The sequence below is a fragment of the Panthera uncia genome, chromosome E1, assembly GCF_023721935.1.
Source record: "Panthera uncia isolate 11264 chromosome E1, Puncia_PCG_1.0, whole genome shotgun sequence".
NCBI classification, from domain to species: Eukaryota; Metazoa; Chordata; class Mammalia; order Carnivora; family Felidae; genus Panthera; species Panthera uncia.
In genome coordinates, this window is record NC_064814.1 from 32772610 (window position 1) to 32800168 (window position 27559).

General features: G+C 41.3%; 1 protein-coding gene across 1 annotated transcript in view; it reads right to left on the reverse strand.

Annotated features, from left to right (window-relative positions):
• TUBD1 (tubulin delta 1) overlaps window positions 1-27559 on the reverse strand; it is a 33566-nt gene that overhangs the window by 3091 nt on the left and 2916 nt on the right. The window contains exons 3-8 of the mRNA XM_049636519.1: window positions 24494-24641; window positions 22539-22755; window positions 21566-21797; window positions 13248-13412; window positions 2465-2605; window positions 246-429 (exon numbers count right to left, since the gene is read on the reverse strand). Coding sequence (XP_049492476.1) covers window positions 246-429; window positions 2465-2605; window positions 13248-13412; window positions 21566-21797; window positions 22539-22755; window positions 24494-24641 — 1087 coding nt within the window. The remainder of the gene's footprint in view (window positions 1-245; window positions 430-2464; window positions 2606-13247; window positions 13413-21565; window positions 21798-22538; window positions 22756-24493; window positions 24642-27559) is intronic.

Genomic DNA, 27559 nt, shown 5'->3' on the forward strand with positions numbered 1-27559 from the left:
AGCATCCGACTTTTGATTTTGGTTCAGGTCATGATCTTTCAGTTTGTGAGATTAAGCCCCCCATCAGGATTTGTGCTGAGGGTACGGAGCCTGCTTGGGATTCTCTCTCTCTCTCTCTCTCTCTCTCTCTCTCTCTCTCCTGCCCCTCCCCTGCTCACATACACTCTCTATAAATAAATAAATAAGTAAGTAAATAAATAAATAAATAAAACAAAGAAAGGTTTGTAGATTTATTTTTTACTTACTTTGAAGCAAACATATTCCATGCTTTGCCCACAATTGTATCAAGTGGTTTTAGTAAGAACTGGCTATTGCTGACCAATGCTGCAGACTTCTCATATTTGCTAAATGCTCGCTGGGTTTTCCACACATTGAAAGCATTAACAGGCGCTAACCAAGAAGTATAGAGTGCTGGATCTTTAAATCCTCCTAGAGTAAAACAACATTAAGCCATTTTTCATACCATAAATCATTAATTTTGGAAACAAATTAATAAACAGATTTTTCTTATTTTAATATTTAACCAGAAATCTTTTGTTTTACCTATTTAAAACTAGTTTATAGTGCTTTTAGATAAATGACCCATAGACATTGTAAAAAAAATAGTAGTAATTCACACCACTCAGAGAAGTATTAAGAAGAAAATTTAAGTCAACTGAACAGGTGAAATGTCACCATCCAGAGAAGATTGTGAACATTTTGTTGACCCTCTTGTGTATATAATTTTACAGACACACTGTTCTATAATCTATGTTTTCATTTACCAGTATGGTGTGAACCTCTTTTTCATGTCAATAAATATCACTCATATTTAAAGCCTTAGTATGTGAATATACCATAATTTATTTAACATATTTCCTACTGTTGGGCATTTAGGTTGTTTCCACATTTTTGTGTGAAAGATACTACAGTGAATATCTTTGCAAGAACACCTCTCTGTACCTATGTCATTTGTTGTGGGTAAATTTTTGGAAGTTTGATTACTTTATATATTCTCTTATTAATTCTCTTGATTTAGAATCTAAAATGAAGACTATGAAGAAAATGTTCTGAGGTAGGAGAAAGTATACCATCTGATGGACCTGAAATGATCTCTCTTTAGTTTTCACTTTTTTATCTAAGGTGCATTACAGATTATTTGGTCTTCTTTCTATCATAGCTAGAAGCAGCCAATTTGATACTGCTAAAATCATCAAATAAGGATAATACAAACCTGGAGATTCGCCATAGAAACAAACTAATAAGAGTACTGCTCTTTGAACCTCCTGAAAATTTTGTAACAAAATGCTTGTCACAGAGATCCTAGTTGTGCTACATTACCTGTTCTCCCCTTCTTTAGTAACAGAGCTCCCCAATTTTAACTGTGCTCATGACACCCTTGCAGCTAGTTGTAGCACAATATTCAGTCCCAATCAAAGCTATTCAAACATGAGTGTGGTGTGCGACCCTAGGAAAAGGCAGCATACCCTCCTTTGCTCATTCCTATGTGATTTGATGGCTGAAGCTCAAACAGAGGTCTTGGACTATGAGGAGGAAGCCATGGGACACCCGGGTGGCTCAGTTGGCTGAGTGTCCTACTTTATCTCGGTCATGATCTCACAGTTTATGAATTCGGGCCACTTGTCAGGCTCTGTGCTGACAGCTCAGAGCCTGGAGCCCACTTCAGATTCTGTCTCCCTCTCTCTGCCCTTCTCCTGCTTGCACCCTGTGTCTCTCCCTCTCAAAAATAAATAAACATTAAAAAATTAAAAAACAAAAAAACCAAAAAAAGCAAGAGGAGAAAGCCATAAAGTGAGGACAGAAAGAATCTAATCTGTATCTTGTTTCAACTACTTCTATTTTTTGGTGTCCAGTTACATAATACTGATACAATGCTTACACTTTGCTACTAAAACACAGTTATTATTTTCCTTTCTTTAAAAATAAATTCAGGGGGGAGGCTGGGTGGCTCAGTCGGTTGAGCGTCCAACTTCAGCTCAGGTCATGATCTCACGGTCTGTGAGTTTGAGCCCCGCATTGGGCTCTGTGATGACAGCTCAGAGCCTGGAGCCTGCTTCGGATCCTGTGTCTCCCTCTCTCTCCGCCCCTCCCCCACTCATGCTCTGTCTCTCTCTGCCAAAAATAAATAAACATTAAAAAAAATTTAAAAATAGATTCAGGGACTTCCTTTTTTCCTAAAATTTTTTATTTTTTTGAGAGAGTACAAGAGGGGGAGGGGCAGAGTGAGAGGGAGACACAGAATCTGAAGCAAGGTTCCAGGCTCCAGCTGTCCACACAGAGCCTAACATTGGGCTCGAACTCATGAGATCATGACCTAAGCCAAAGTCCAACGCTTAACTGACTGAGCCACTCAGGCACCCCAGGGGAGGAACTTCCTTTAAAAAACAAACAAACAAACAAAAAAACGTGTACCATGTACATGAGCAAAATGTACATCTTAATTTTCACCTTAACTTCTGCTTACCCAGATCTGCACTATGCACATCTTTCCCACGAAGGATGACCAAGTTAGCAATGGAAGTGTTAAAATGAAGCTCCCTGTTGAGAGACACTTTACCAAGAGTAGGAAGTCCTGATAAAGGAGGCCGAACCTGCCAATCAATACCTACCAAAGGAAAAAAAGCAAGAAATTTTATAAATCACTTTGAGCAACAAGAGAAAGATGTATTATGGCAGGTATATTTTACATATATTTTTATTTGATAAGTAAAAAAAATTTTTTTTAAGGTTTTTATTTATTTTTGAGAGAGAGAGACAGAGCATGAGCAGGGGAGGGGCAGAGAGAGAGGGAGACACAGGATCTGAAGCAGGCTCCAGGCTCTGAGCTGTCAGCACAGAGCCCAATGAGCCCAATGCAGGGCTCAAACCCACCAACCGTGAATCATGACCTGAGTCCAAGTTGGATGCTTAACCGACTGAGCCACCCAGGCTCCCCAAAAGTTGTTTTTTTCTACTAAATGTTTAAAAAATTTTACCTGGTTGACCAAAATGATTCAAACTATTAAGTCCCGAGAAAGGGATGAAATACTCTGCATAGGGTGTTCAAGGATGGTGGTAGGTGCATACAATGGATTTCTACTCAGGAATAAAAAGAAACTACTGATACACATAACAAACAACATGGACACATCTCAAGAGCATTATGCTAAGTGAAACGAGTTTGACTCAAAAAAATTACGTACTGGATGATTCCATTTATAGGACATTCTGAAATAGGCAGAACCATGGGAACAAAATTCAAATCAGTAGTTGCCAGAGGCTGGAGTGGAGGGAAGAGACTGCCTACAAAGGAGCATGAAGGAACTTTTTGGGATGATGGAAATACTCTATCTCAGTTGTCATAGAGGTTACTATAAGTTTGTCAAAATTCATAGAACTATACACCTAAAAAGGGTGAACTTTGCTCTATATGCCTGTATGAACAAACAAAATTCATACAAAAATGTTAAGGGATGTAGAAACACAAAACAAAAACAGGATTGAAAATTGACTGGTTATAGGGAAATATTAAGAAAATACTTTAAAAAGTTTTTTTTCTTAAATATTTATTTTTGAGAGAGTGAGTGCGAGCAGGGGAGGTGCAAAGAGAGAAGGGGACAGAGGATCCAAAGAGGGCTCTGCGCTGACAGCAGTGAGTCCAGTTCAGGGCTTGAACTCATGAACTGTGAGATCATTACCTGAGCTGAAGTTGGAAGCTCAAACAACCGAGCCACCCAGGTGCCCCTAAGAAAGTACTCTTAAATTATACATAGGATAGGGATAAAATTCAGTGTTCGTAACAGACTGATTTTCAGCAAACAGAGAAATACAACAAACCAAAAATTTTGGCATGCTGAACTCAGTAAGAAGACAAGCCAATTTAAGAATTAGAAAGATGTTTGAATAAACATTTCACCAAAAAAGATAATCAAACAACTCTACCGAGCACATTAAAAGATGCTTAACATCACTGTCATTAGGAAAATGCAAATTGAAGGGCATGTGGTTGGTTCAGTCCGTTAAGTGTCTGACTCTTGATTTTGGCTTAGGTCAGGATCTCACAGTTTGTGATATCGAGCCCCACATTGGGCTCTGTGCTGACAGTGTGGAGCCAGCATGGGATTCTCTCACTCCCTCTCTCTATGCCCCTCCCCTGCTCTCTTTCTTTCCCAAAATAAATAAATAAACATTAAAAATGTAAATTGAAGGGCATCTGGGTGGCTCAGTAGGTTGAGTCCGATTTTGGCTCAGGTCACAGTCTCGTGGTTCATGAGTTCGAGCCCTGTGTTGGGCTCTGTGCTGACAGCTCAGAGCCTGGAGCCTCTTCGGATTCTGTGTCTCCCTCTCTCTCTGCCCCTCTCCTGCTTGTGTTCTATCTGACTCTCCCTCTCTCAAAAACAAATAAACATTAAAAATTAAAAAAAAATGCAAACTGAAACCACAAGGAGATACTACTTCATACCTATTAGAATGGCTATAATCAAGAAGACTAACAATATCAGATGTTGGCAAGGATGTGGAAAAACTGAAACCCTCTTAAACTGTTGGTGGGAACGTAAATGGTGCAGCCACTTTGGAAGGGTTTAGCAGTTTTACAAAATGTTAAATACATACTTATCCTTTGACCCAGCAATGCTACTCCTAGGTATATAATCAAGAGATTGATGGGGTACCTGGGTGGCTCAGTCGGTTGAGCGTCTGACTTTGGCTCAGGTTCGTGGGTCTGAGCCCCACATCAGGATTGCTACTCTCAGCACAGAACCCACTTTGAATCCTCTGCCTCCCTCTGTCTGCCCCTCCCCCACTCGCATTCTCTCTCAAAAATAAATATTTAAAAAGTTAAAAAAAGATTAAAAACATATGTGTACACAAAAACTTGTACACAGATGCACACAGCAGCATTATTCGTTACAGATACAAAGTGAAAACAAGCCAAACGTCCAGTCAACTGTTGGACATCTAATTTTTTTTTTAACGTTTATTTATTTTGAGACAAAGAGAGATAGAGCATGAACGGGGGAGGGTCAGAGAGAGAGGGAGACGCAGAATCTGAAACAGGCTCCAGGCTCTGAGCTGTCAGCACAGAGCCGACGCGGGGCTCGAACGCACGAACTGCGAGATCGTGACCTGAGCTGAAGTCGGACGCTTAGCCGACTGAGCCACCCGGGCGCCCCTCAACTGTTGGACATCTAAATAAAATGTCATATGTCCATCTGATGGAATACTATTCAGCAATACAACAAACAGATTGAACTACTGATACATACTACAACGTGGATGAACCTCAAAGACATTAAGTGAAAAAGATCAGGCCCAAAAGACTATTTATTGTATACTTTCATTTATATGATATGTCCAAAATAGGCAGATCTGTAAAGACAGAAAGCACACCAGTGGTCATTTGAGACAGGGGGTAAAAATGGGAGCTGACTGCAAAATGAATACAAGGAACTTTCTGGAGTGATGGAAATGTTCTACAGCTGGCTTGTGATAATGATTGCACAACTCTGCAAAGTTATGAAAAAAATCACTGAATTATACACTTATCATAGGTGTATGTGGTATATAAATCACACCTCAGTAAAAATATTTAAAAATTTGTGACACGCTGGGGCACCTGGGTGGCTCGTTGGTTGAGCGTTAGACTTAGGCTCAGGTCATGATCTCACAGTTTGTGGGTTTGAGCCCCACATTGGGCTCTGTGCTGACAGCTCAGAGCCTGGAGCCTGCTTCAGATTCTGTCTCCCTCTCTGTCTGCCCCTCCCCACTCACACTCGGTCTCTCGCTCTCAAAAAAATAAAAAATTAAAAAAAAAATTTATGACATGCTATAAAAGCTGTACTTGTTAGATAATTCATCACTCTATATTACTCAGAAATAAAAGGTAATAAACTCTATCTAAAAGTTACAAAAAGAAAAAAGAAATGAAGCCATTCTAAAGTTAGGCCCTTGAAAAATTAATGTTCAAGAAGTGAAAAGGGGAAAAAAAAAAGTGAAAAGGGAAAAGTTAAGCAAATAAAATTTATTTATTTATTTATTTATTTATTTATTTATTTTTAAACTGTATCTAGAAAACTTTGCTCTTTTTTAAAAAAAAATTTTTTTTTTAACGTTTATTTATTTTTGAGACAGAGAGAGACAGAGCATGAACGGAGGAGGGGCAGAGAGAGAGGGAGACATAGAATCTGAAGCAGGCTCCAGGCTCTGAGCTGTCAGCCCAGAGCCCGAAGCGGGGCTCGAACTCACGGGTCGAGATCGTGACCTGAGCTGAAGTCGGACGCTTAACGGACTGAGCCACCCAGGCGCCCCTAAGCAAATAAAATTTAAAATGAGAAGAGAAGTAACCAAAAAAAAGCATTATCGGAAATAAAAATAAATCCAGATGGGTTAAAAAATTTAAATATTAAATATAAAACTATAAAAAATGCTGGAAAATACTAAGGAATATTTTATATCTCAGGCAAGGCTCAGAATCTATAACATAGGAAGATATATGGGTTTGCTGACATAAAAATGTAAAACCTCCATATGATGAAAAATACTACACAAAAGACAAAAATGATGGACAAAAATACTTGAAACCCATGTGACAAAAAAGGGTATAAATCCATAATATTATTTTCCTTCCATCTAAGACACCACTGATTATAAAAAAGATTATCAAATTATGTCAATTATTCACTTAGATTATTAAATTTTATACTTATTGAAATAGTTCTTTTAGAGTAAATTAGGTTTGGATTTTTAAAAATTAGACCATTCTTGAACATCCATAAAAAATATATGTAACAAAATAAATTGGTTAAAGTTTTCCTAAAATGTTTTCACATTCAGTGGCTTTATCACTTTTTGACTCAGCATTAATGATGCCAATGTTTTTTCACCCATTATTATTCTCTGTCCCTCCAGAACATCTTTAAGGGAATCCATGAAAACACTAAGTCACTGGCTCCTAAATTAGCTTTCCTATCCTGTAGAGCACCACTGCCTTTGACTCCTGATCAAGGAATGTTGTTAAACTTGTCTGTTCAGCATGATTAACTGCCTCTTCTGTACTGTAGCATAAAACTAAAGGTTTATTTTCTAGAGAGGATATGATTGAGGGTCTCTGGTCTGGAGAACACAAGGCAGAGTTAAGGGTAAGGAACTAGAGAGATCAAGCAAAACCCAGAAAAACCATGACCCCTCTCCTCCCCTCTCCCTAGAACCCTTGGGCTTTGCCTAAACCTTCTGAACAGAACATTCAACACAGGAGACAGGCAAAGAGAATATCCAGGATGACAAGTGTACCCTGGTTAGAGAGGGCAAAAAGTCCAGATTGAAGCAGAGCAGATGGCTTTAGGAGAGATTTCTTAAAGAAGATGAAACTGATACAATATTTGAGCTTATCAAGAAAAAAATTCAGGGCACCTTGGTGGCTCAGTCAACTGAGCATCCAACTCTTGGTTTTGGCTCACAGTTAGTGATTTCGAGCCCCACATCAGGCTCTGTATTGACAGTGCAGAGCCTACTTGGGATTCTCTGTCTCCCTCTCTCTCTCTCTGCCCCTTCCATAGCCATGCTCTCTCTCACTCAAAAATAAATAAACATTGTTTAAAAAAGTTCTTAGGGTATTTCTAATACACAACTATATTTGAAAACCATGTTTAAAAAAAAATATTAGGGATGCCTAGCTGGCTCAGTGAGTGGAGCATGTGACTCTCTATCATGGGGATGTGAGCTTGAGCCCCATGTCGGATATAGAGATTACTTAAAAAAAGTAAAAGAACATCTTTTAAAAAAAGAAAAAAAATTAGATAAGTTATTCAACTTAGGACTGAATTGACAGGTACACAGAAAATGTAAGCAAACAAGAAAACAAGGCAATTATTAACTCCAAAGAAAATAAAAAACTATACAGGAAAGGAAAAGTAATTACAGGGTACTACATGGCTCAGTTGTGAATAGCATTTACTTGGTCACGATAATGTAAAGCTGAATACTGTTTTAACCCAATGATGACACTACTATGTTGGAAGGGTGGGAAGACAGAAGGGTGTTTGCAGGGTTTACATTGTGGGAAAAAGCTAAATCCTAACCTTCCACATTTTGGAAGTAAATAGGTAATACCTAAACAATTGAAAAATCAATAGATGGCAATGAAGAGATAAACACAGTAAAAGAACCAGCAAAAAAGTTTTGAAAATGGTTGCTCCTGGGAAGGAGAAAATACAGGAATTTTATGGAATGATTGTTTTAACAACTGGCTTTGTAGAATTACTTGACTCTTTAATCTATATGCACATAATAAATTATGACACATATATAGTAGAAAACTATGTAGCCATTAAAAAGAATAAGGCATGTCCAAATTTAATGAATTGGAAAGAAGTCCACAAAATATTGTTATATTGAAAAAAAGCTATAGAGGCAAAAAATACATATAATGTGATGCCACTTTTATTTAAATTTTTACGTTTATTTTTGAGAAACAGAGTGTGAGTGGGGGAGGAGCAAAAAGAGAGGGAGACACAGAATCCAAAGCAGGCTCAGGCTCTGTGCTGACGGCTCAAAGCCTGAGCCGTCAGCACAGAGCCTGATGCAGGGCTCGAATTCATGAACCATAAGATCATGACCTGAGCCGAAGTCAGACGTTCAACTGACTAAGCCACCCAGGTACCCCATTTTTTATTTTTTTTAAAGTTTACTTATTTATATTTGATAGAGAGAGAGTGGAAGAGGAGTAGAAAGAGAGGGGGGAGAGAGAGAATCCCAAGCAGACTCCACACTGTCTGTGCGGAGTCCCACACAGGGCTTGATTTCACAAACCTGTGAGATTATGCATGACCTGAGCCAAAATCAAGAGTCAGACACTTAACCAACTGAGCCACCAGGGTGCCCCAAGCATGCAATTCTTTTTTTTTTTTTTTAATTTTTTAAATGTTTATTATTTTTGAGAGAGAGACAGAGAGCAAGCAGGGGAGGGGCAGAGAGAGAGGAAGACACAGAATCGGAAGCAGCCTCCAGGCTCTGAGTTGCCAGCACAGAGCCCGACGCGGGGCTCGAACTCACAAACCACGAGATCATGACCTGAGCCGAAGGCGGCCGCTCAACTGACTGAGCCACCCAGGCGCCCCCCAAGCATGCAATTCTTGATCTTGGGTTTGTGATATTGAGTCCCATGTTGGGGGTAGAGTTTACTTAAACAAACAAACAAACAAACAAACAAAATTATAATTTAGCTTGACTCAAAGAGCTAAGCCAAAGCCATGAAAAATTATTCCCATGTCTTATATTTTTATCAGGAGACAGCCAGGATGTGCCCTGCTGAATTGTTATGGACCTATGACTTCTTTGTGCCTTCCGTTTCCCCCTTTTTAAGGGGGCTGTCTACCAGTTATGCTATGCCTGGTCCACCATGGTCTACTGATTGGAGGCAGGGGGAAGAACTGTACTCAAAGAGCTATACTCAAAAAATCTCACCTGAGGAGTGTAAATCCACCATACCTGGACTTGCTTTTAGATGATAAGATTCTGGAATTTAGCTTGATGTGCTATAGGGAAATAACTTTTGAAGCCTTTGGGAGGGGTTAGGTCTATTCTCCATATGGGAAGACGTGATTTAGTAGGGGACAGAGGGTGGAGTGGTAGCCAGCCTCCAAGATGAATGCCATTGATCTTCCCTCTGGTACTGAAGCCCTTGTATGGTCCCCTCCTACATGCATAAGGCTGACCTCAATAACCAAAAGGATGGTGGAGAAATGATGTCCTGTGGGGGCACCTGACTGGTTCAGTCAGAAGAGTATGTGACTCTTAATCTCAGGATCATGAGTTTAAGCCCCACATTGTGGGTAGAGATTACTTAAGTAAAAATAAAACTAGGGGCGCCTAGGGGGCTCAGTCCGTTAAGCATCCGACTCTTGATTTCAGCTCAGGTCATGATCTCACAGTGAGTAGGATGGAGCCCCGCAGAGGGTTCTGTGCTGACAGTGCGGGGTGTCTCCCTCCCTCTCTCTCTGCCCCTCCCCTGCTTGTGCGTGTGTGTGTGTGTGTGTGTGTGTGTGTGTGAGTTTCTCTCTCAAAATAAATAAACTTTAAAAAAATAAAAAGGGACATTTGGGTGGCTCAGTTGGTTAAGCGTCTGACTTCAGCTCAGGTCATGATCTCATGGTTCATGAGTTCGAGCCCCGTGTCGGGCTCTGTGCTGACAGCTCAGAGCCTGGAGCCTGCTTTGGATTCTGTCTCCCTCTCTCTCTGTCCCTCTGCCACTTGCCTTCTGTCTTTTTCTCTCTCTCAAATATATATAAACATTAAAAAATAAATAAATAAAATAAATAAAACTAAAACTAAAAAATAAAATAAAATAAAAAAGATGGCATGTGACTTCCAAAGCTAAGTCATAAAAGACACTGTAACTTCTGCCTGGCCCCCTCTGGGATCACTCATTCCTTCTGTTGCTAGGACATATGGAAACAGATACATGGCTGATAGTGATATTAATAGGGTCAATCTTCAGATGGAGTCGTCTGGTAATATACAAAGATTTTTAAAGCTATTTGTTTCAACCTGGTTAGTACATAAATATATTTATTCATATATCTTCACATATATGAAGATATTTATATGTTCAAAGCTCTAACTATAACTATGAAGAAATGTTGATACTCAGAGTCCCGCATGAGAAAATGACTAAGCAAACTGTGTTTTATTGACCTAAGAGAGTTCAAAGCAGCACGTCTTCTACTATACTCTGAGAAACAGTGTGTTCCTTGAGATATTAACAGGTATTACTAGAAAAACAGGTACTGAGGCCAAAAAATTGGGGAAGCATTACTTTAAGATGTGAACTTTCTATTTATCTTCAAACCTCAGACACTATAATCTAAAATCTATAAGGTTTCACTAGTAAGTAAATGTAGAAGAAATCCACTTTCATATTATTGAAACCTAAATTGTTGTTATTTGTGGTAAAACATATGCTACTAAAATAATACATAGTGGTGATTTCTAGTTAAACATGACAGACTGAACATCAGCTTGTCATAAACAAGAAAAAAGGGAAGAGAAGAGGAGACAATAGCAAAAAAACTTTGGAATCTGGAAAGCAAATGAATCAGTGGTGACTGACTTAGCAAGCAGGGGAAGCTTAGAATGTCTGCCCACAGTGGAGAGGTCCTGGGAGCAGACCAGCCACTTCTAAAAGAGAAGGAAACAAGAGGATTTAGTTAAAAATCTGTATGAGGGGCACCTGGGTGGCTCAGTTGGTGGAGCATCCGCCCAATTTCACCTCAGGTCATGATCTCACAGCTCATGAGTTTGAGCCCCACATCAGGCTTGCTGCTGTCAGCACAGAGCCCACTTAGGATCCTGTGTCCCCTATTTCTCTCTGCCCCTCCCCTCCCCCTCTCCTACTCATGCTCTCTCTCAAAAATAAAATAAACTTAAAAATAAATAACTAAAAATAAAAATCTGTATGAGAAGTGGTGAGAACCCTAGACCCTTCCCCACTCCCTGCAGCAGAGGGAGTGCCCCCCCCCTTCATCCTAAAAGGCTTCTGCTCCAGAAAGGCTAAACCAGTCAGGCTCTGGCCTCAGTAAAACTACCTGCTGGGCCCTATGTTCCAGGCTCTGAAGGTACAACAGTAAACAAAACAGAATCCCTGCCCTAATAAAGCTTACATTCTACTAAGCTCAATGAAAGATCCACATTAAGGAATTACAGAATTCCAGGGACAAAAAGGAAATCCTAAAAGATCCAAGAGAAAACAAAACAGGATTAGGAATCAGATTGATGTAAGACTTCTCGTGCGTGTGTGTGTGTGTGTGTGTGTGTGTGTGTGTGTGTGTGTATAGCAGTGGTATAAGAAGATTCAATTCTCAATTTCACATTAGGAAGGCAATTGGTAATATCTAAACCTAGAACACAAAATAAGTAATAATATAAGCAAGATACTTAGAAATATGGAGGCAAATTCCAGAAGAGACAGCCAAAACCATTGACAGTATTTTCATCTGGGTAGTGGGGAAGTATAGGCCAGGGAGCTGCTCTTTTCCTCATTATAAATACATACTGGACAATTACTTGGCTTTATCTAAAAAAATTGAGATATAATTTACATACAATGCAAAGTAAAGATATAAGTATATACTTAGATGAGTTTTGACTATTTGTTTTTTTTAAGTTTATTTATTTATTTTGAGAGAGAGAGAGTGTGTGTGCACAAGCTGAGGAGGGGGAGAGACAGAGACAGAGACAGAGAGAGAGAGAGAGAGAGAGAGAGAGAGAGAGAATCCTAAGCAGGCTTGGTGCTGTCGACAAGAGGCTCATCTCACAAACCGTGAGATCATGACCTGAGCTGAAATCAAGAATCAGATGCTTAACCAAGTGAGTCACCCAGGCGCCCCTTGACTATTTGATTAAAAAAAATTTTTTTTTATATTTATCTATTTTTGAAAGAGACAGAGCATGAGTGGGGGAAGGGCAGGGAGCGAGGGAGACACAGAATCTGAAGCAGGCTCCAGGCTCCAAGCTGTCAGCAACAGAGCCTGACGTGGGGCTCGAACTCACCAACCGTGAGATCGTGACCTGGGCCAAAGTTGGATGCTTAACTGACTAAGCCACCCAGGCACCCCAGACTATTTGATCTTTTAAAAAAATTTTTTTTCTTTTAATGTTCACTTATTTTTGAGAGAGACAGAGAGACAGAGGCACAAGTAGGGGAGGGGCAGAGAGAGACAGAGACACAGATTCTGAAGCAGTCTCCAGGCTCTGAGCTGTCAGCACAGAGCCCAACGCAGTGCTCAAACTCATAAACCATGAGATCGTGACCTGAGGTGAAGTCGGACGCTTGACCAACTGAGCCACCCAGGTGCCCCTGATTTTTTAAAAATTATGTTCATATATTACTTTGATAAAAATAAAATAAAATAGGGGCACCAATAAAATAAAATTGGCTGGCTCAGTCAATTGAGTGTGCGACTCTTGACCTCAGAGTAATGAGTGCGAGCTCCCTGTTGGGTACAGAGATTACTAAAAATCAATCAATCAATCAATCAATCAATAAAACTTAAAAAAATGTTAAACTCCTCTGAAAATTTTTTTCATTTTTGGTTAATGAAACTGTGCAGTGATTAAGCAGTCCTCCTGGGATGCCCTGGTAAGTTTTTGCAGGAACCTCCCTGACCAGAAGTCACCATTATTTCAACTGGCCCAAGCCAGTTTATACTGAGAACTCCAGTGCAGGCTCTTTTCCCAGTTTGTGGCTTGCATGTTTTTAAAATACCCGTTACCTTCTTCCATTTTCGAATTAGAAATGAGCATCTGTCTCAGGTGCTTGAGGAGGCCAGCCCAAGTAAACGTACTGTAAGCCAGTGAGTTCTCAGACATCTGAGGAATGTTACGAATACCCAGCATCTTGAATTCAGGATGGGGGACTAAATTCTCCATTAACTCTCCTGTAAAGAAAAAAACCTGGACTGAAATTTTAAATTCCACAATGTTTCCATTGACCCTTACACAACTATGGTTAGATGGTTTGGGGGGCCAAATATGTTTTCTCCACCAAGGCCAGAATTGCTTAAATTTAAAAATGTAAATAAAATTTCAGAGACAATGTCTATTTCAGATCACATATTTGCTTCATTTTGGCACCTATTTTAGCTTGAGCGAGAAAACATACTTTGACAAAAAGGAAACAAGAATGTAGAAGCTAAGAAACTGGAAATATGAACAAAATATGTAGCTACACCCCAGGAATCTAAGTGAGCATCAGAGCTAATATGCTTTTATCATCATTCATATCCACTAAATATTCCTTTAGAAAATTTTCTAGATCTCTTATTTATTTTATCTGGTTAAATGATAAGCAGGGCATGTTAAATCAAATTCTACTAGGGAAAAAAGACAAGATTAGTGATTCCTGAAGACAGGAATACACCTATCTTTAGAAACTTATATTTGTAATGAAACAGGATTATGGAAAAAATCTAATTTGTTTTACATTCAGAGCTGTTTTATATATTTTTGGGAAAAAACTAGAGAAAAGAGAAAAATACATTATTATAACAACATGAAATATAAATTTTGTAACACTGAGTGCAAACTCATCCTATATCCTAAAGAACAAATTTTGACACAAACATCTACAAAGTGTTGCACAAATTGATCTTATGACTAGTGGAGTTTCCTCTAAACATGAATCTTTTTTTTTTTTTTTAATGTTTATTCATTTTGAGATGTGTACTAGGGAGCGCACAAGTGGGGGAGGGGCACAGAGAAGGAAACAGAATCCCAAGCAGGCTCTGCACCATCACAGCAGAGCCTGATGTGGGGCTCGAATTCACAAACCGTGAGATCATGACCTGAGCTGTGATCAGAGTTGGATGCTTAACTGACTGCACCACCCAGGCACCCCTGAACATAAGAGTCCTTTAATGCAAAATACCTACAGCTGAATTTTATTGCATAGCACAAATAAACAATAGTCAACAAATATAGCCTGAGCACTGACACATGAATGATCATCCTTTAGAAAGGTAATTAATGATCTACCTTTTAATTTTTTGATTTATTTTTATTTTTTTGAGAGTGAGAGAAAGAGCAAAGGAGGAGCAGAGGGAGGGGGAGGGAGAGAATCCCAAGTAGGCTCCATGCTCAGCATGGAGCCAGACATGGAGCTCTATCTCAGGACCCTGAGATCATGAACTGAGCTGAAATCTAGAATTGGATGCTCAAGCAACTGAGCCACCCAGCCTCCCCAACACATGAATTATTAACGGTCACAATCTACTTTTCCCTCCAACCTTCTTGTTCACCTACTCTCATTTTTAACCATGCCAAGACCTTGTTAAGACCCTATTATGGACTGAAGGTTTGTTCCCCCCTCAAATTCATATATTTGAAATCCTAACCCCCAAGATGATGGTATGGTAAGGGTGGAACCCTCAGAAATGGGATTAGTGCCCTTCTAAAAGGGGCCCCACAGAACTCTCTAGCACCCCCTGCCATGTGAGGACACAGTGAGAAGATGGCCATCTAAGAACCAAGAAGAAGGACTTCACCAGACACTGTACCTACTGGTGCCTTGATCTTGGACTTTCCAGCCTTCAGAACCATGAGAAACAATGTTATGTTCTAAATAAGTTACTTAGTAAATAGCACTTTTGTTATAGCAACCTAAATGGACTAAGACAAACTAATCCATGGACCTCCTGCCTTCTCAGTCCATCAGTCTTCCCCTTGCTTCACTTCTTTTCTTACCCAGCTATTTGCCCCTGTCTCTTCATCAAATCTTCCTAAGTGAAAGTCCACTCTTGGACCAGCCCCACTCCTCACATTCTCTGTTGCTGTCAGAGCATTGCTGTAGAAAGTCACCCCACATCACAGACTGGGGCCCCTCAGAATTTAGATGCCCACTAATGCTGATGCTTTGTTGTAAAGGTGACATCTCCTCAAACACCTGAATGGAGCCATGTGGGTATCTGAGGTCATTTAGTACAGAGACTCTGAGGCACAACAGACCTATCTGAGAAAAAGCATGGAGGCCAATATGGCTAGAAGAGAGAGAGCAGGATATAAGGTCAAGAAAGCAATGGAAACCAGACAGAACAAAACCTTGCATGTGATTCCAATTACTTTGGCTTTAACTCTGGGTGAGATGGGAAACCTCTTGAAGGTTTTGAATAAGAGAGTAACAGGATCTAATGGGATTTAACCTTTTAGACAAGTAAAGCCAGAGTTCAGTCTGGCTGCTACACTTTAGAAAAGGCTGTGGGCTGGCAAAGGTTGAAGTGGGAAGACCAGGTAAACTTCCAGCTAACTTATCACATGACATTTCCGTTAAGATATGGCAAAGGCACCTCACACTCAACATGTTTAAGACCCACCTCTTTCTTTGCCCCATACTATGCCCCACAAACCAGATCTTTTTTTAGTGTCCCCAGATCCAGCAAACACCACTACAGACTACACTGTTTTGTAACCCAGGGCCCCATGACTTATGCTCTGCACCTCCCTTTCTGTCGTTTTCCAGATCCAATCCATCACCTGGTCCTCTGCATTTTACTCCACCCCCAATTTCTCTCAAATCTATCCTCTTTATCTCAGTGTGTTTAGTCCCATTTAGCAAGGACCTGTTTTATGAGAGGCATTGTTCTGAGGATAGCAGACACAGTGGAGAGCAAGGTAGACAAGGCCTTACTTTCACAGAGCTTCTATTCTAGTGGTTAGAAACAAAGAACAGGGGCATCTGAGTAGCTTGGTTGGTTGAGTGTCCAACTCTTGATTTCCACTCAGGTCATGATCCCAGGGTTGTGGGATAGAGCCCGCATCAAGCTCTGTGCTGACCCTACTTAAGATCCTCCCTCTCTCCTTCTGCCCCTGTCCCATGCTGGTGTGTGCTCTCTTTCCCTCTTGAAAGAAAGAAAGAAAGAAAGAAAGAAAGAAAGAAAGAAAGAAAGAAAGAATAAAAGAGGTAAAAAGAAAGAAAGAAAGAAAGAAAGAAAGAAAGAAAGAAAGAAAAAGAATAAAAGAGGTAATAAATGAACAAAACAATGTCAGAAAGTAATACATGGTGGGAAGGAAACAAACAGAATGATATTATAGGTGCTCACTCCTCAGACAGGATCATGGAAGGCCATTTTAAGAAGGTAACAGTGAGCTGAGACTTGAAAGATGAAAGGGAAATGGTCAGGAGAATACTCCTGGTAGAGGGAGAAGGAAGTTAATGAGGACAGCAAGAACGGACACCCTGGTGAGAATGAGCTGGGCTATATGATACATAATGAGGCCCCTGAGGCTCTGTTCATGAATAGGGGAGAATGGCAGGAAAGAAGGGAAACTGAAGACAGAAGATAAACCACATACAATGGAGGCAATTATAGACTTTCCTGTAAGAAAACTGGATCTAAGATTTAAATTAAAAAAAAAATTTTTTAAGTTTATTTATTTATTTTGAGACAGACAGAGACAGAGTGAGCAGGGGAGGGGCAGAGATAGAGGGAGAGAGAGGATCCCAAGCAGGCTCCACATCACCAGCACAGAGCCCGATGTGGGCTTGAACCCATGAAACTGTGAGATCATGACATGAGCCAAAACAGAGAGTCGGATGCTTAACCGACTGAACCACCTAAGTGCTCCTAAAAAACTTTTTAAAAATATTTACTTTTGAGAGACAGAGAGACAGAGACAGAGAGAGAGACAGAGAGAGAGAGAGAGAGAGAGAGAGAGAGAATGAATGGGGGAGGGGGAGCAAGAGAAGGGGACAGAGGATCTGAAGTGGGCTCTGTGCTGACAGCCCGATGCAGGGCTCAAACTCATGAACCATGAAACCATGGCCTGAGCCAAAGTCAGATGCTCAACCGACTGAGCTACCCAGGTGCCTCTGGATCTCAGATTAAAAAAAAAAATTAAAAAAAAAATTTTTTTTAACGTTTATTCATTTTTGAGAGACAGAGAGAGACAGAGTATGAGCAGGGAAGGGGCAGAGAGAGAGGGAGACACAGAATCTCAAGCAGTCTCCAGGCTCTGAGCTGTCAGCACAGAGCCTGACATGGGGCTCGAACTCACGAACTGCGAGATCATGATCTGAGCCGATGTCGGACACTCAACCAACTGAGCCACCCAGGAGGCCCCCCCAAATTTTTTTTAATGTTTATTTATTTGAGAGAGAGAGAGAGAGAGAGAGAGAGAGAGAGAGGATGAGTGGGGGAGGGGCAGAGAGAGAGGGAGACACAAAATTCGAAAGCAGGTTCCAGGCTCTGAGTTGTCAGTACAGAGCCGGACGCGGGGCTCGAACTCACAAACTGTGAAATCATGACCTGAGCCAAAGTCAGATGCTTAACCAACTGAGCCACCCAGGCCCCTGCATCTAAGATTTTAAAACTGAGTAACTGAGGGAGTGAGAAAGAAATGAGCTTCTGGGGGAAAGCTCTCTGTTTTAGACACATTATGTTTGGGATGTCCATGAAATGTGTACATACAAATGTCATACAGGAAAAGGCTACTGGATATAGAAATCTGGAGCTTAGGGAATTGGTCAGAGTTGGAGATAAACCAGCAAGTTGGAGAATACAAATGGTGTTTAAAGCCATGGAACTAGGCCAGTTATCAGGGAGAGGGTCTAAGACCAGCATTTAGAGCTTGGGAAAAAGAAAAGGAGCCAAAGGAGGAGAAAAGAAGGGAATAAAAGGTGTAGTCAGTGAGATAAAAGGAAAATGAGGAGAGGGCCGTCACAAAAGACAAAAGATTTGGAAGACCAAAGATCAGCCATGCCAAATTCTACTGATGGAAATGAGGACAACAAAGTGTCCACTAAATTTGGCAATGTGGACACACTTGTGACTTATAAAAAGCATTTTCAGAGACATGGTGGGGTAGAAACTAGATCAGAGGGGGTGAAGATGATGAGATGAGGAGAAGCTAATGACAGCAAGGACACACACCCTTGCGTTGTTTTAAAGAATAACAGAGGAATGGGTGCAATCACTAAGGGTGATGTCAAGGGAGGATTTTTTCAGTGTAAGAGATGCCCAAGAGTGGTTGTAATGGCAATAATCCAGGAAAGAGGCATAAGTTTATGACAGGCGAGGACGAGAGATGAGTGAAGAATTAAGTCCCTGAGAAGGGAGAGGGAATGGGACCCAGAAATTAAGCGAGAGAGCTTTGACAGGAGGACACTTCTCCCACCGTGACACCAGGTGAAGTGCAAATTGTGAGGTGAAGTGCACAGTAAGGTTTGCACATAGTGGGGGAGTTTTTATTAATAACTGTCTTTATTTTCTCAGTGCAGTTCAATGAATTCAAACCACCACAATCTCTGCAGGGAATGACTAGACCAGCCTACAGACTCACCTCCAATCAGCTATCCACAGAAGTCCAGTGGATTTTTCAAAAGTAAAAGTGATTATGTCACCAACCTGCTTAAAATCTTTCAGCAGCTTCTCCCTATTCTTAGGGTAATGAGGAAGGTCTCTAAATGGCTTATGAGAACCTGCAAGGCCTACCCCTGCTCACCACTTTAGCCTTACCATTCTCTGTGCTCCAGGGTCATGGGATTTCTATTTGATGTGCCAGGATTCCTTCTGCTGCAAGACCTCTGCCCATGCTGTTCCCTCCTCCTTCCCTTGGCTTAGTCATCTCCAAGTCCTTTACCAGCTTTTGGCTCAAGTGTTACTTTCTCAGGGCAGTCTTCCTTGTCCCTGCAGTCTAAGTCTGATTCCTTTGTGACACATTCTCTTGAAACTGGACTTCTTTCCTTCAGAGCACTTCAGAGTGCAGAGCACTTCAGAGACGCCTGGCTCAGTCGGTTAAGCATCCCACTCCTAACCACAGTTTAGGTCATGCACGATTTCACAGTTGGTGAGTTCTTTAATTATACATTCTTGGTGTAATTTATTTGTTTAATGTCTCTCTTTCACATTTCACAGTGAACACAATGTCTGCATTGGCTCCCATTGGATCCCCAACATTTAGCATAGTGCCTGGCACACAGTAGGAAGTCAATAAATATTGGTTGAATGAACAGATGTGCAATACAGTAAGTACTGTAGAATGCACAGAAATTAACAAGACATGTCTCCAAGGAAGTTGCAAATTAGTAGGACTACGTAATATGCACATGACAGAATCCCTCTCTAAGGAAACACATGGTGTTAGTTATAGTGGTAGCATCTGGGAAAGGGTGGGAAGGACACTTCCTTTTGATTGCGTATTGTTTTTCACTTGTTGAACAGGTGTGCTGTTTGTGTTACTTTTAAAGATAAACAAACACACTTAAAGAAATAATAATGGTAAAAAATATTAAGTGACATAAAAGAGATAGAGAATGCCTTAAAGTTCAGAAAAAGAGGGTTACTTTAGGTGAAGACCTCAGTATGAAAGCTTTACAGAAAAATTATCACTTGAATTGGGACACTGAAGGATGTATAAGGTTTTAATAGAGGTGAAGAAAGGAAGGAGGAAGCGATTTCTAAGGAGAAGGAACACTGAACAAAGGGACCTGGGCTGGAAAGCACCAGACTGAAGAGAGACAGTGCAGACAGGATGAAAAGTAGGTGGGGATCCATGCAGAGGAGACAGTAGGTAATGAAGCTAGAAAGTTAGGGTTCAGGGCATAATGTGGAGGCCAGGCGAAGGAATTCTGGCAAACCTGGCCATAGGATGAGCACGAGGGAATATAAGAATTAGATCTGCACACTGGGGAGGCTCTGTTGCAGTAAGCTTGCAAGATGGACTGTAGGGGGATGAGGCAGGTACAGGAAGGAATGCAAGGTTAGGACCACCTTCAGATAGGAATGTTGATTAGATCTAAGCTCTGTTTTTATGCCAGAGAGAGAGAGACAGAGACAGAGAGAGAGAGAGAGAGAGAGAGAGAGAGAAGGAATAGAAAGAGGCTAGTTTGCTTTGTGTTCATGGAGAGTATGCAGTATTAGTTGAGAGATACTGGCACCCTGAGTGAATGTCAGAGAGATAGGGAAGTAGGGGGAAGAATGCAGGCAGATGGTAGAGAAGGCACCATACTGATGGGATATGAGGACAGTGGGAGAAATCCAGGTGACAGAAACTTAGGAAGAGGGAGCAGGGGAGAGAGGACAGGGGAAAAAAATGATGGATCTATTCAGGACATTCTAAACTCGAAGAAGCCAGAAGACAAGGAAAAAAATTGGGATAGGCAACTATTTGGGAAAGACATTAGGACTGAGAAGGGTATAGACTATGGAGTTATTTGCATCTAGGTGATTTGGATTGATAAGGCACCACTTGATGAATAAGCTGAAAAAAGAATGATGGGTGTCTTAATGGGGTGATGAAAATGATGGTTGTACAACTTTGTGAATATGCTAAAAATTGAATTGTAGGGATGCCTGGCTCAGTCGGTTAAGCATCCCACTCCTAACCTCAGTTTAGGTCATGCAAGATTTCACAGTCGGTGAGTTCAAGCCCCACATTAGGCTCTATGCTGATGGCATGGAGCCTGCTTGAGATTCTCTTTCTCACTCTCTCTGCTCCTCCCCCACTTGTGCACTCGCTCTCTGTCTCTCAAAATAAATAAACTTTAATTTTTTTTAATGTGTATTTATTTTTTGAGAGAGAAAGAGAGAGAGAGAGAGCGTGAGCAGGGGAGGAGATGAGAGAAGGGGAGACACAGAATCCGAAGCAGGCTCCAGGCTCAGAGCTGTTAGCACAGTGCCCGACATGGGGCTCAAACTCATGAACCACGAGATCATGACCTCAGCCGAAGTTGGACACTCAACCAACTGAACCACTCAGGTGCCCCAAAATAAATAAACTTAAAAAAAAATTGAATTGTACATTTTAAATTAGTGAATTATATGGTGTGTGAATTATATCTCAAAGTTGCTGTAAAAAAAAAAAAAGAAGAAAAGGATCCTGAAGAATAGAACCAATGTGCATCTATCACTTCAGAAATTTAGTAACTTCTCAAAACTTCCAACTATCTAGTTGGAGAGCTAGGTCGTTCTTCAGGAAGGTTTTTGAGATGAGGGAGATCTGAGTGTATCCTCAGACAGACGGGACAAGCCAGGGAGGAATAACTGAGGCTTTCAAAACGTAAGACTTTCATACAAGTTACATACAAGAGGACAAATACCTAATGGATTTCTTCTGTAGTGATATGAGCCTTCCATAGAATAAGTAGGTTGGAACACGCTTCCCAGCTGATGTGCAAGGACTTGGTTTATATCGCTAAAGGAGATTTGCTTGATGTTCATCAGTTTTGCACAGATCTTATGAACAGCATCATTTTCATGAACGAGGAGGGCGTCTGAAGATTGGTACAAGTGAGAAAGAGTCAAAATGGAGTTGTAGTTCTGAACAATAACCTGGAGAGAAAAAGGTCAGAAATAAGAAAGGCAAAAGAAAAGAGCGATTATGAGGGTAGATTCTAAGGGCATTCTGCCTGGGTTCAAATCCCAGCTCTGTCACTTTTTAGCTATATGATCTTGAACAAGTTATATAATCTCTCCATGCTTCAGTTTTCTCATTTGTACAACAGGTGTAATAATTATATCAGCTCCTAGAATTGTATGGATTAATGACAGAATGCAAGTAAAGCACTTAAAAGAGTGTCCTGTATATAGTAAGGGCTTAATAAACAGTGACTATTACTATCATACTTTCTTCCTACAGCGTTTCCTATAGTGACTTAACTCACCTCCATTTTAGAATTTCTCCTACTAGGCTGATCAACAAGAAACTAGCCTATATAGAAATTTCCTCTCAATGGAAAGAAAGGAAAATTCTTTGAAGGTTGGTAATGTCATGATGAACCCCCACATGTGGTCAAGGTCCCTCCTTTACATACTATATCCAGAGGGACTAACCCAGGAGTGGATTCCTAAGATGGTACTTTTGTGAACAATCCATTTAACTTTGCTTAAACCTTTCCAAATGAATGAGGTGTCCTTGTTTTAAAAATTCCAAAAAGTACCATATTGTATAATGAATGACTCCTGTTGTAGTAAATTAATATTTCCAAAGAAAGGGTAAAATCAATCTTTAACCTACACTTATTTCACTGCAAAGTACACAAAATATAAAATTTTCAATTAACATGTTCATACCTCACCGGTTCCATAAGGCCATATAATCTGATTCATTTTCAAAGAGTTTGAGTAGTGATCTTGTAAATTCTGTGTAACGAAGGCTCCTAGACCTGATCCCGTGCCCCCAGCCATACTCATTATGATGAAAAAACCACTCAAACAGTCACATTTTTCCACTTCCTTCTGGATTAGGTTCATTATAGATTCTTCATGCCTGGGTCCATGAACAGAGTAACTATACAACACAAAAGAAACAAATACAAACACCTTTCAGTTTAATCAGAAAGAGGCAATGCAGAGAGGAAGATATAGGATAGAGAAGGCTTTTTAAACCCATGGATGTGAACTAACTTTCATGAAAGGAACAGGGGCTCTGATCGACAATATTTAAAATATACAAGTTAAAGGCGAATAGGATTGCAGGGAGAGTGAATTTACTGGGTACAGAAACTTATCTTTTACAGGATATTCCTTTAGCTGAAGACTTCAATTACCAGATAGTTCTGCAAGTTTATGGTACAAAATAACATCCAACATTCATAATAATATTCCTAAAACGGTGGTTCTCAAACTTTGCTGCACATTTGAATCACCTAGGGAAGCTTTGAAAAGTTCCAACATCTGGGCTTTAGCCTAAACCAATTAAATCAAAATCTCTGGAAGTAAGAACCAGGCATTGGAATTTTCCAAAGAACCCCAGGACATACTACTGCTTTGCTGGGTTCCCTATTAGCTGGAATACCTGCCAGGTAAAGATACTATTTTTTTAAAGTTTATTTATTTATTTTAAGAGACAGACAGAAAGAGATAGAGCGTGTGTGTCCATGCATGCACACATGAGGGAGGGGCAGAGAGAGGTAGAGAGACAATTCCAAGCAGGCTCCATGCTGTCAGCACAGAGCCTGATGCAGGGCTTGATTTCACGAATCGTGAGATCATGACCTGAGCTGAAATCAAGAGTCAGACGTTTAACTGAGTGACCTGGGCACCCCAAAATATTTTTTAATGAGAAATTAGTTGGCAGAACAACATGAAAAAGTAGAAAACCTTGCTGCAAGAGATCCCTGGTTTCATCATTACCTAGACCTGAAGCACAGACATACATGAGACAGAATAAAGAGTTTCTTCTGGATGAAGTCACACACTACATTAAAAAAAAATTTTTTTTTAAGTTTATTTATTTCTGAGAGAGAGAGACAGAGTACGAGCAGGAGAGGAGCAGAGAGAGAGAGAGAGAGAGAGATACACAGAATCAGAAGCAGGATCCAGGTTCTGAGCTGTCAGCACAGAGCCTGATGCGGGGCTCAAACACACGAACTGTGAGATCGTGACCTGAGCCAAAGTCGGACGCTTATCCAACTGAGCCACCCAGGTGTCCCTACACTCTACATTTTAAAACAGCCATTTAAAAAAAAAAATTTTTTTTTTAAACGTTTATTTATTTTTGAGACAGAGAGAGACAGAGCATGAACGGGGGAGGGCCGGAGAGAGAGGGAGGCACAGAATCTGAAACAGGCTCCAGGCTCTGAGCGGTCAGCACAGAGCCCGACGCGGGGCTCGAACTCACAGACCGCAAGATCATGACCTGAGCCGAAGTCGGATGCCTAACCGACTGAGCCACCCAGGCGCCCCTGAAACAGCCATTTTTTTAAAAAAAATTTTAACATTTATTCATTAAATGTTAGCAGAGCGTGAGCAGGGGAGGGGCAAGAGACGGAGGGAGACACAGAATCTGAAGCAGGCTCCAGGCTCATAGGTGTCAGCACAGAGCCCAACGTGGGCCTCAAACCTATGAACCTACGAACTGTGAGATCATGACCTGAGCCGAAGTCGGATGCTCAACCACTGAGCCACCCAAGTGCCCCTAAAACAGCAATTTCAAGATTATGTGCTTGGTATATTAACTGTGCAGCTATAACTAAGCTGTCCAGGTAGCTGTATCTAAACTGGAAAACATGAGGAGTTACTCTTACCCATATGCCCAGTTGTTTCCAGAACCTTGTTTCTGACAGAAGCACGAATGCTGGCCATATTTCCATCGGCCAGACTGGGCAGCCTTTGATAGTGTTTGATTGATAACTTTAGGTTCCATATCAACAAGTACAGCCCGGGCAATGGGAACTAGAGAGAGAAGAAAAACCAAAAGAAAAATATTTCATAAGTCTTATTTGGGTTCTCGCAGAGAACAAATTTCTAGGTCCAAAAAAAGAAAAAAAAAATCTAAAAGTTGAGGATAGAAAGATCTGTCACACTGCTTAGAAACTGAAGTCGGCAGCAGCAGGTATATGCAGATGGATCATAGTAGTCAGCATTCTTTTTTCTTTTATTTTTATCAAAAAATTTTTTTTAATGTTTTGTTTTATATTTGAGAGAGAGAGAGAGAGAGAGACAAAGACAGAGAATGAGGAGGGGAGGGGCAGAGAGAGAGGAAGACACAGAATCCAAAGCAGGCTCCAGGGCCTGTGAGCACAGAGCCCAGTGCGGGGCTTGAACTCATGAACCGCAAGATCATGAACTGGGATGAAGTCGGACGGTTAACCAACTGAGCCACCCAGGCACCCCTTTATGTTTATTTTTTATTCTTGAGACAGAGACAGAGACAGACCATGAGTGGGGGAGGGACAGAGAGAGAGAGAGAGGGAGACATAGAATCTGAAGCTGGCTTCAAGGCTCTGAGCTGTCAACACAGAACCTGATGCAGGGCTTGAACTCAGGAACTGTGAGATCATGACCTGAGCCGAAGTTGGATGCTTAACCAACTGAGCCACCCAGCCACCCCATTTTTAATTTTTTTTTAATGTTTACTTGTTTTTGAGAGAGAGAGAGAGAGAGACAGAGCATGAAGGAAAGGGGCAGAGAGAGAGGGAGACACAGAATCCGAAGCAGACTCCAGGCTCTGAGCTATCAGTACAGAGCCCAACATGGGGCTCAAATCCACAACCACGAGATCATGACCTGAGCTGAAGTCGGTCTCATAACCGACTGAGCCACCCAGGCACCTCATAATGCTAGCATTCTGCTAAGCAGGATGAATCATTGTGGGCTAAAATGATCACTGGGTCAGGTCTACAAACATCTGTTGAGAGCTTACAATGTGCCATGTACTGTGCTGGTAACACAGAGATGAAGACAACATCAATCTAGCCCTAGAAGGACTAGTGGGAGAGATAAAACTTAATCACAGCATGACATGATAATGACTCATGACGAATCCACACTAAGAGTAGCACATTCAGAGATATAAAATACCATGGGCACAATAAGCAGCTCAGGATTGTTGAAGCACAAGATGGAGGAAGGGGTGGAGGAAGTAATGGATGGAGATGGAAAGTAGGCAGGCTCAGATCTTGGAAGTCCTGGTATGCAGTGCTAAAAACATTGAAATTTATCTTTTTTTAAAAATTTTTTTTAATGTTTATTTTTGAGACGGAGAGAGAAAGAGAGAGAGAGAGAGGCGGGGGGAGGGGCAGAGAGAGAGGGAGACACAGAATCCAAGCAGGTTCCATGCTCTGAGCTGTCAGCACAGAGCCTGATGCAGGGCTCAGACTCATGAACTGTGAGATCATGACCTGAGCCAAAGTCAGACGCTTAACCAACTGAGCCACCCAGGTCCCCAACTTGAAATTTATTTATTTTTTTTATAATTTTTTTTTTTTTAACGTTTATTTATTTTTGAGACAGAGAGAGACAGAGCATGAATGGGGGAGGGACAGAGAGAGAGGGAGACACAGAATCGGAAGCAGGCTCCAGGCTCTGAGCCATCAGCCCAGAGCCCGACGCGGGGCTCGAACTCACAGACCGTGAGATCGTGACCTGAGCTGAAGTCGGACGCTTAACCGACTGAGCCACCCAGGCGCCCCAACTTGAAATTTATTTTTAAGGTAATGTGAAACTGCTGAAAATGTTCAAGCAGATAAGGAATACTCAGATGACTTTTTATTCTATTTTTATTTATTAAAAAATTTTTTTTAATGTTTAATGAGAGAGAGAGAGAGAGAGAGAGAGAGCGCGCACAAGCGGGGGAGGGGCAGAGAGAGGGAGACACACAATCCGAAACAGGCTCCAGGCTCTGAGCTGTCAGCACAGAGCCCGACACAGGGCTTGAACCCAAAAGCTGTGAGATCATGACCTGAGTTGAAGTCAAACACTCAACCGACTGAGCCATCCAGGTGCCCCTATTTTTATTTATTTTTTATTTTTATTTATTAAAAAATTTTTTTTAATGTTTATTTATTTTTGACAGAGAGAGAGAGCGTGAGCAGGGGAGGGGCAGAGAGAGAGAGGGAGACACAGAATCTGAAGCAGGCTCCAGGCTCTGAGCTGTCAGCACACAGTTCGACGCGGGGCTCGAACTCACAGACTGCGAGATCATGACCTAAGCTGAAGTCGGACGCTCAACTGAATGAGCCACCAGGTGCCCCTTTTATTTATTTTTTAAGTAATCTCTACACCCAATGTGGAGCTTGACCTCATAACCCTGAGATCAAGAGTCACATGCTATACCAACTGAGCCAGCCAGTTGTCCTGTCAGGTGATTGGCTTTTTTTTTAATGTTTGCTTATTTTTGAGACAGAGAGAGAGAGAGAGAGAAAGAGAGAGAGAGAGAGAGAGAGAGAGAGAGAGAGGAGTGGGGGAGGGGGAGAGAGAGAGGGGAGACAGAGGATCCAAAGTGGGCTCTGTACTGACAGCAGAGAACCCGATGTGGGGCTAGAACTCACAAACTGTGAGATCATGACCTGAGCTGACGTCAGATGCTTAACAGGCTGAGCCACCTGGGCGCCCCTTGTCAGATGACTTTTTAAAATTTTTTTTTTCAACATTTTTTATTTATTTTTGGGACAGAGAGAGACAGAGCATGAACGGGGGAGGGGCAGAGAGAGAGGGAGACACAGAATCGGAAACAGGCTCCAGGCTCCGAGCCATCAGCCCAGAGCCTGACGCGGGGCTCGAACTCACGGACCGCGAGATCGTGACCTGGCTGAAGTCGGACGCTTAACCGACTGCGCCACCCAGGCGCCCCAGATGACTTTTTAAATACA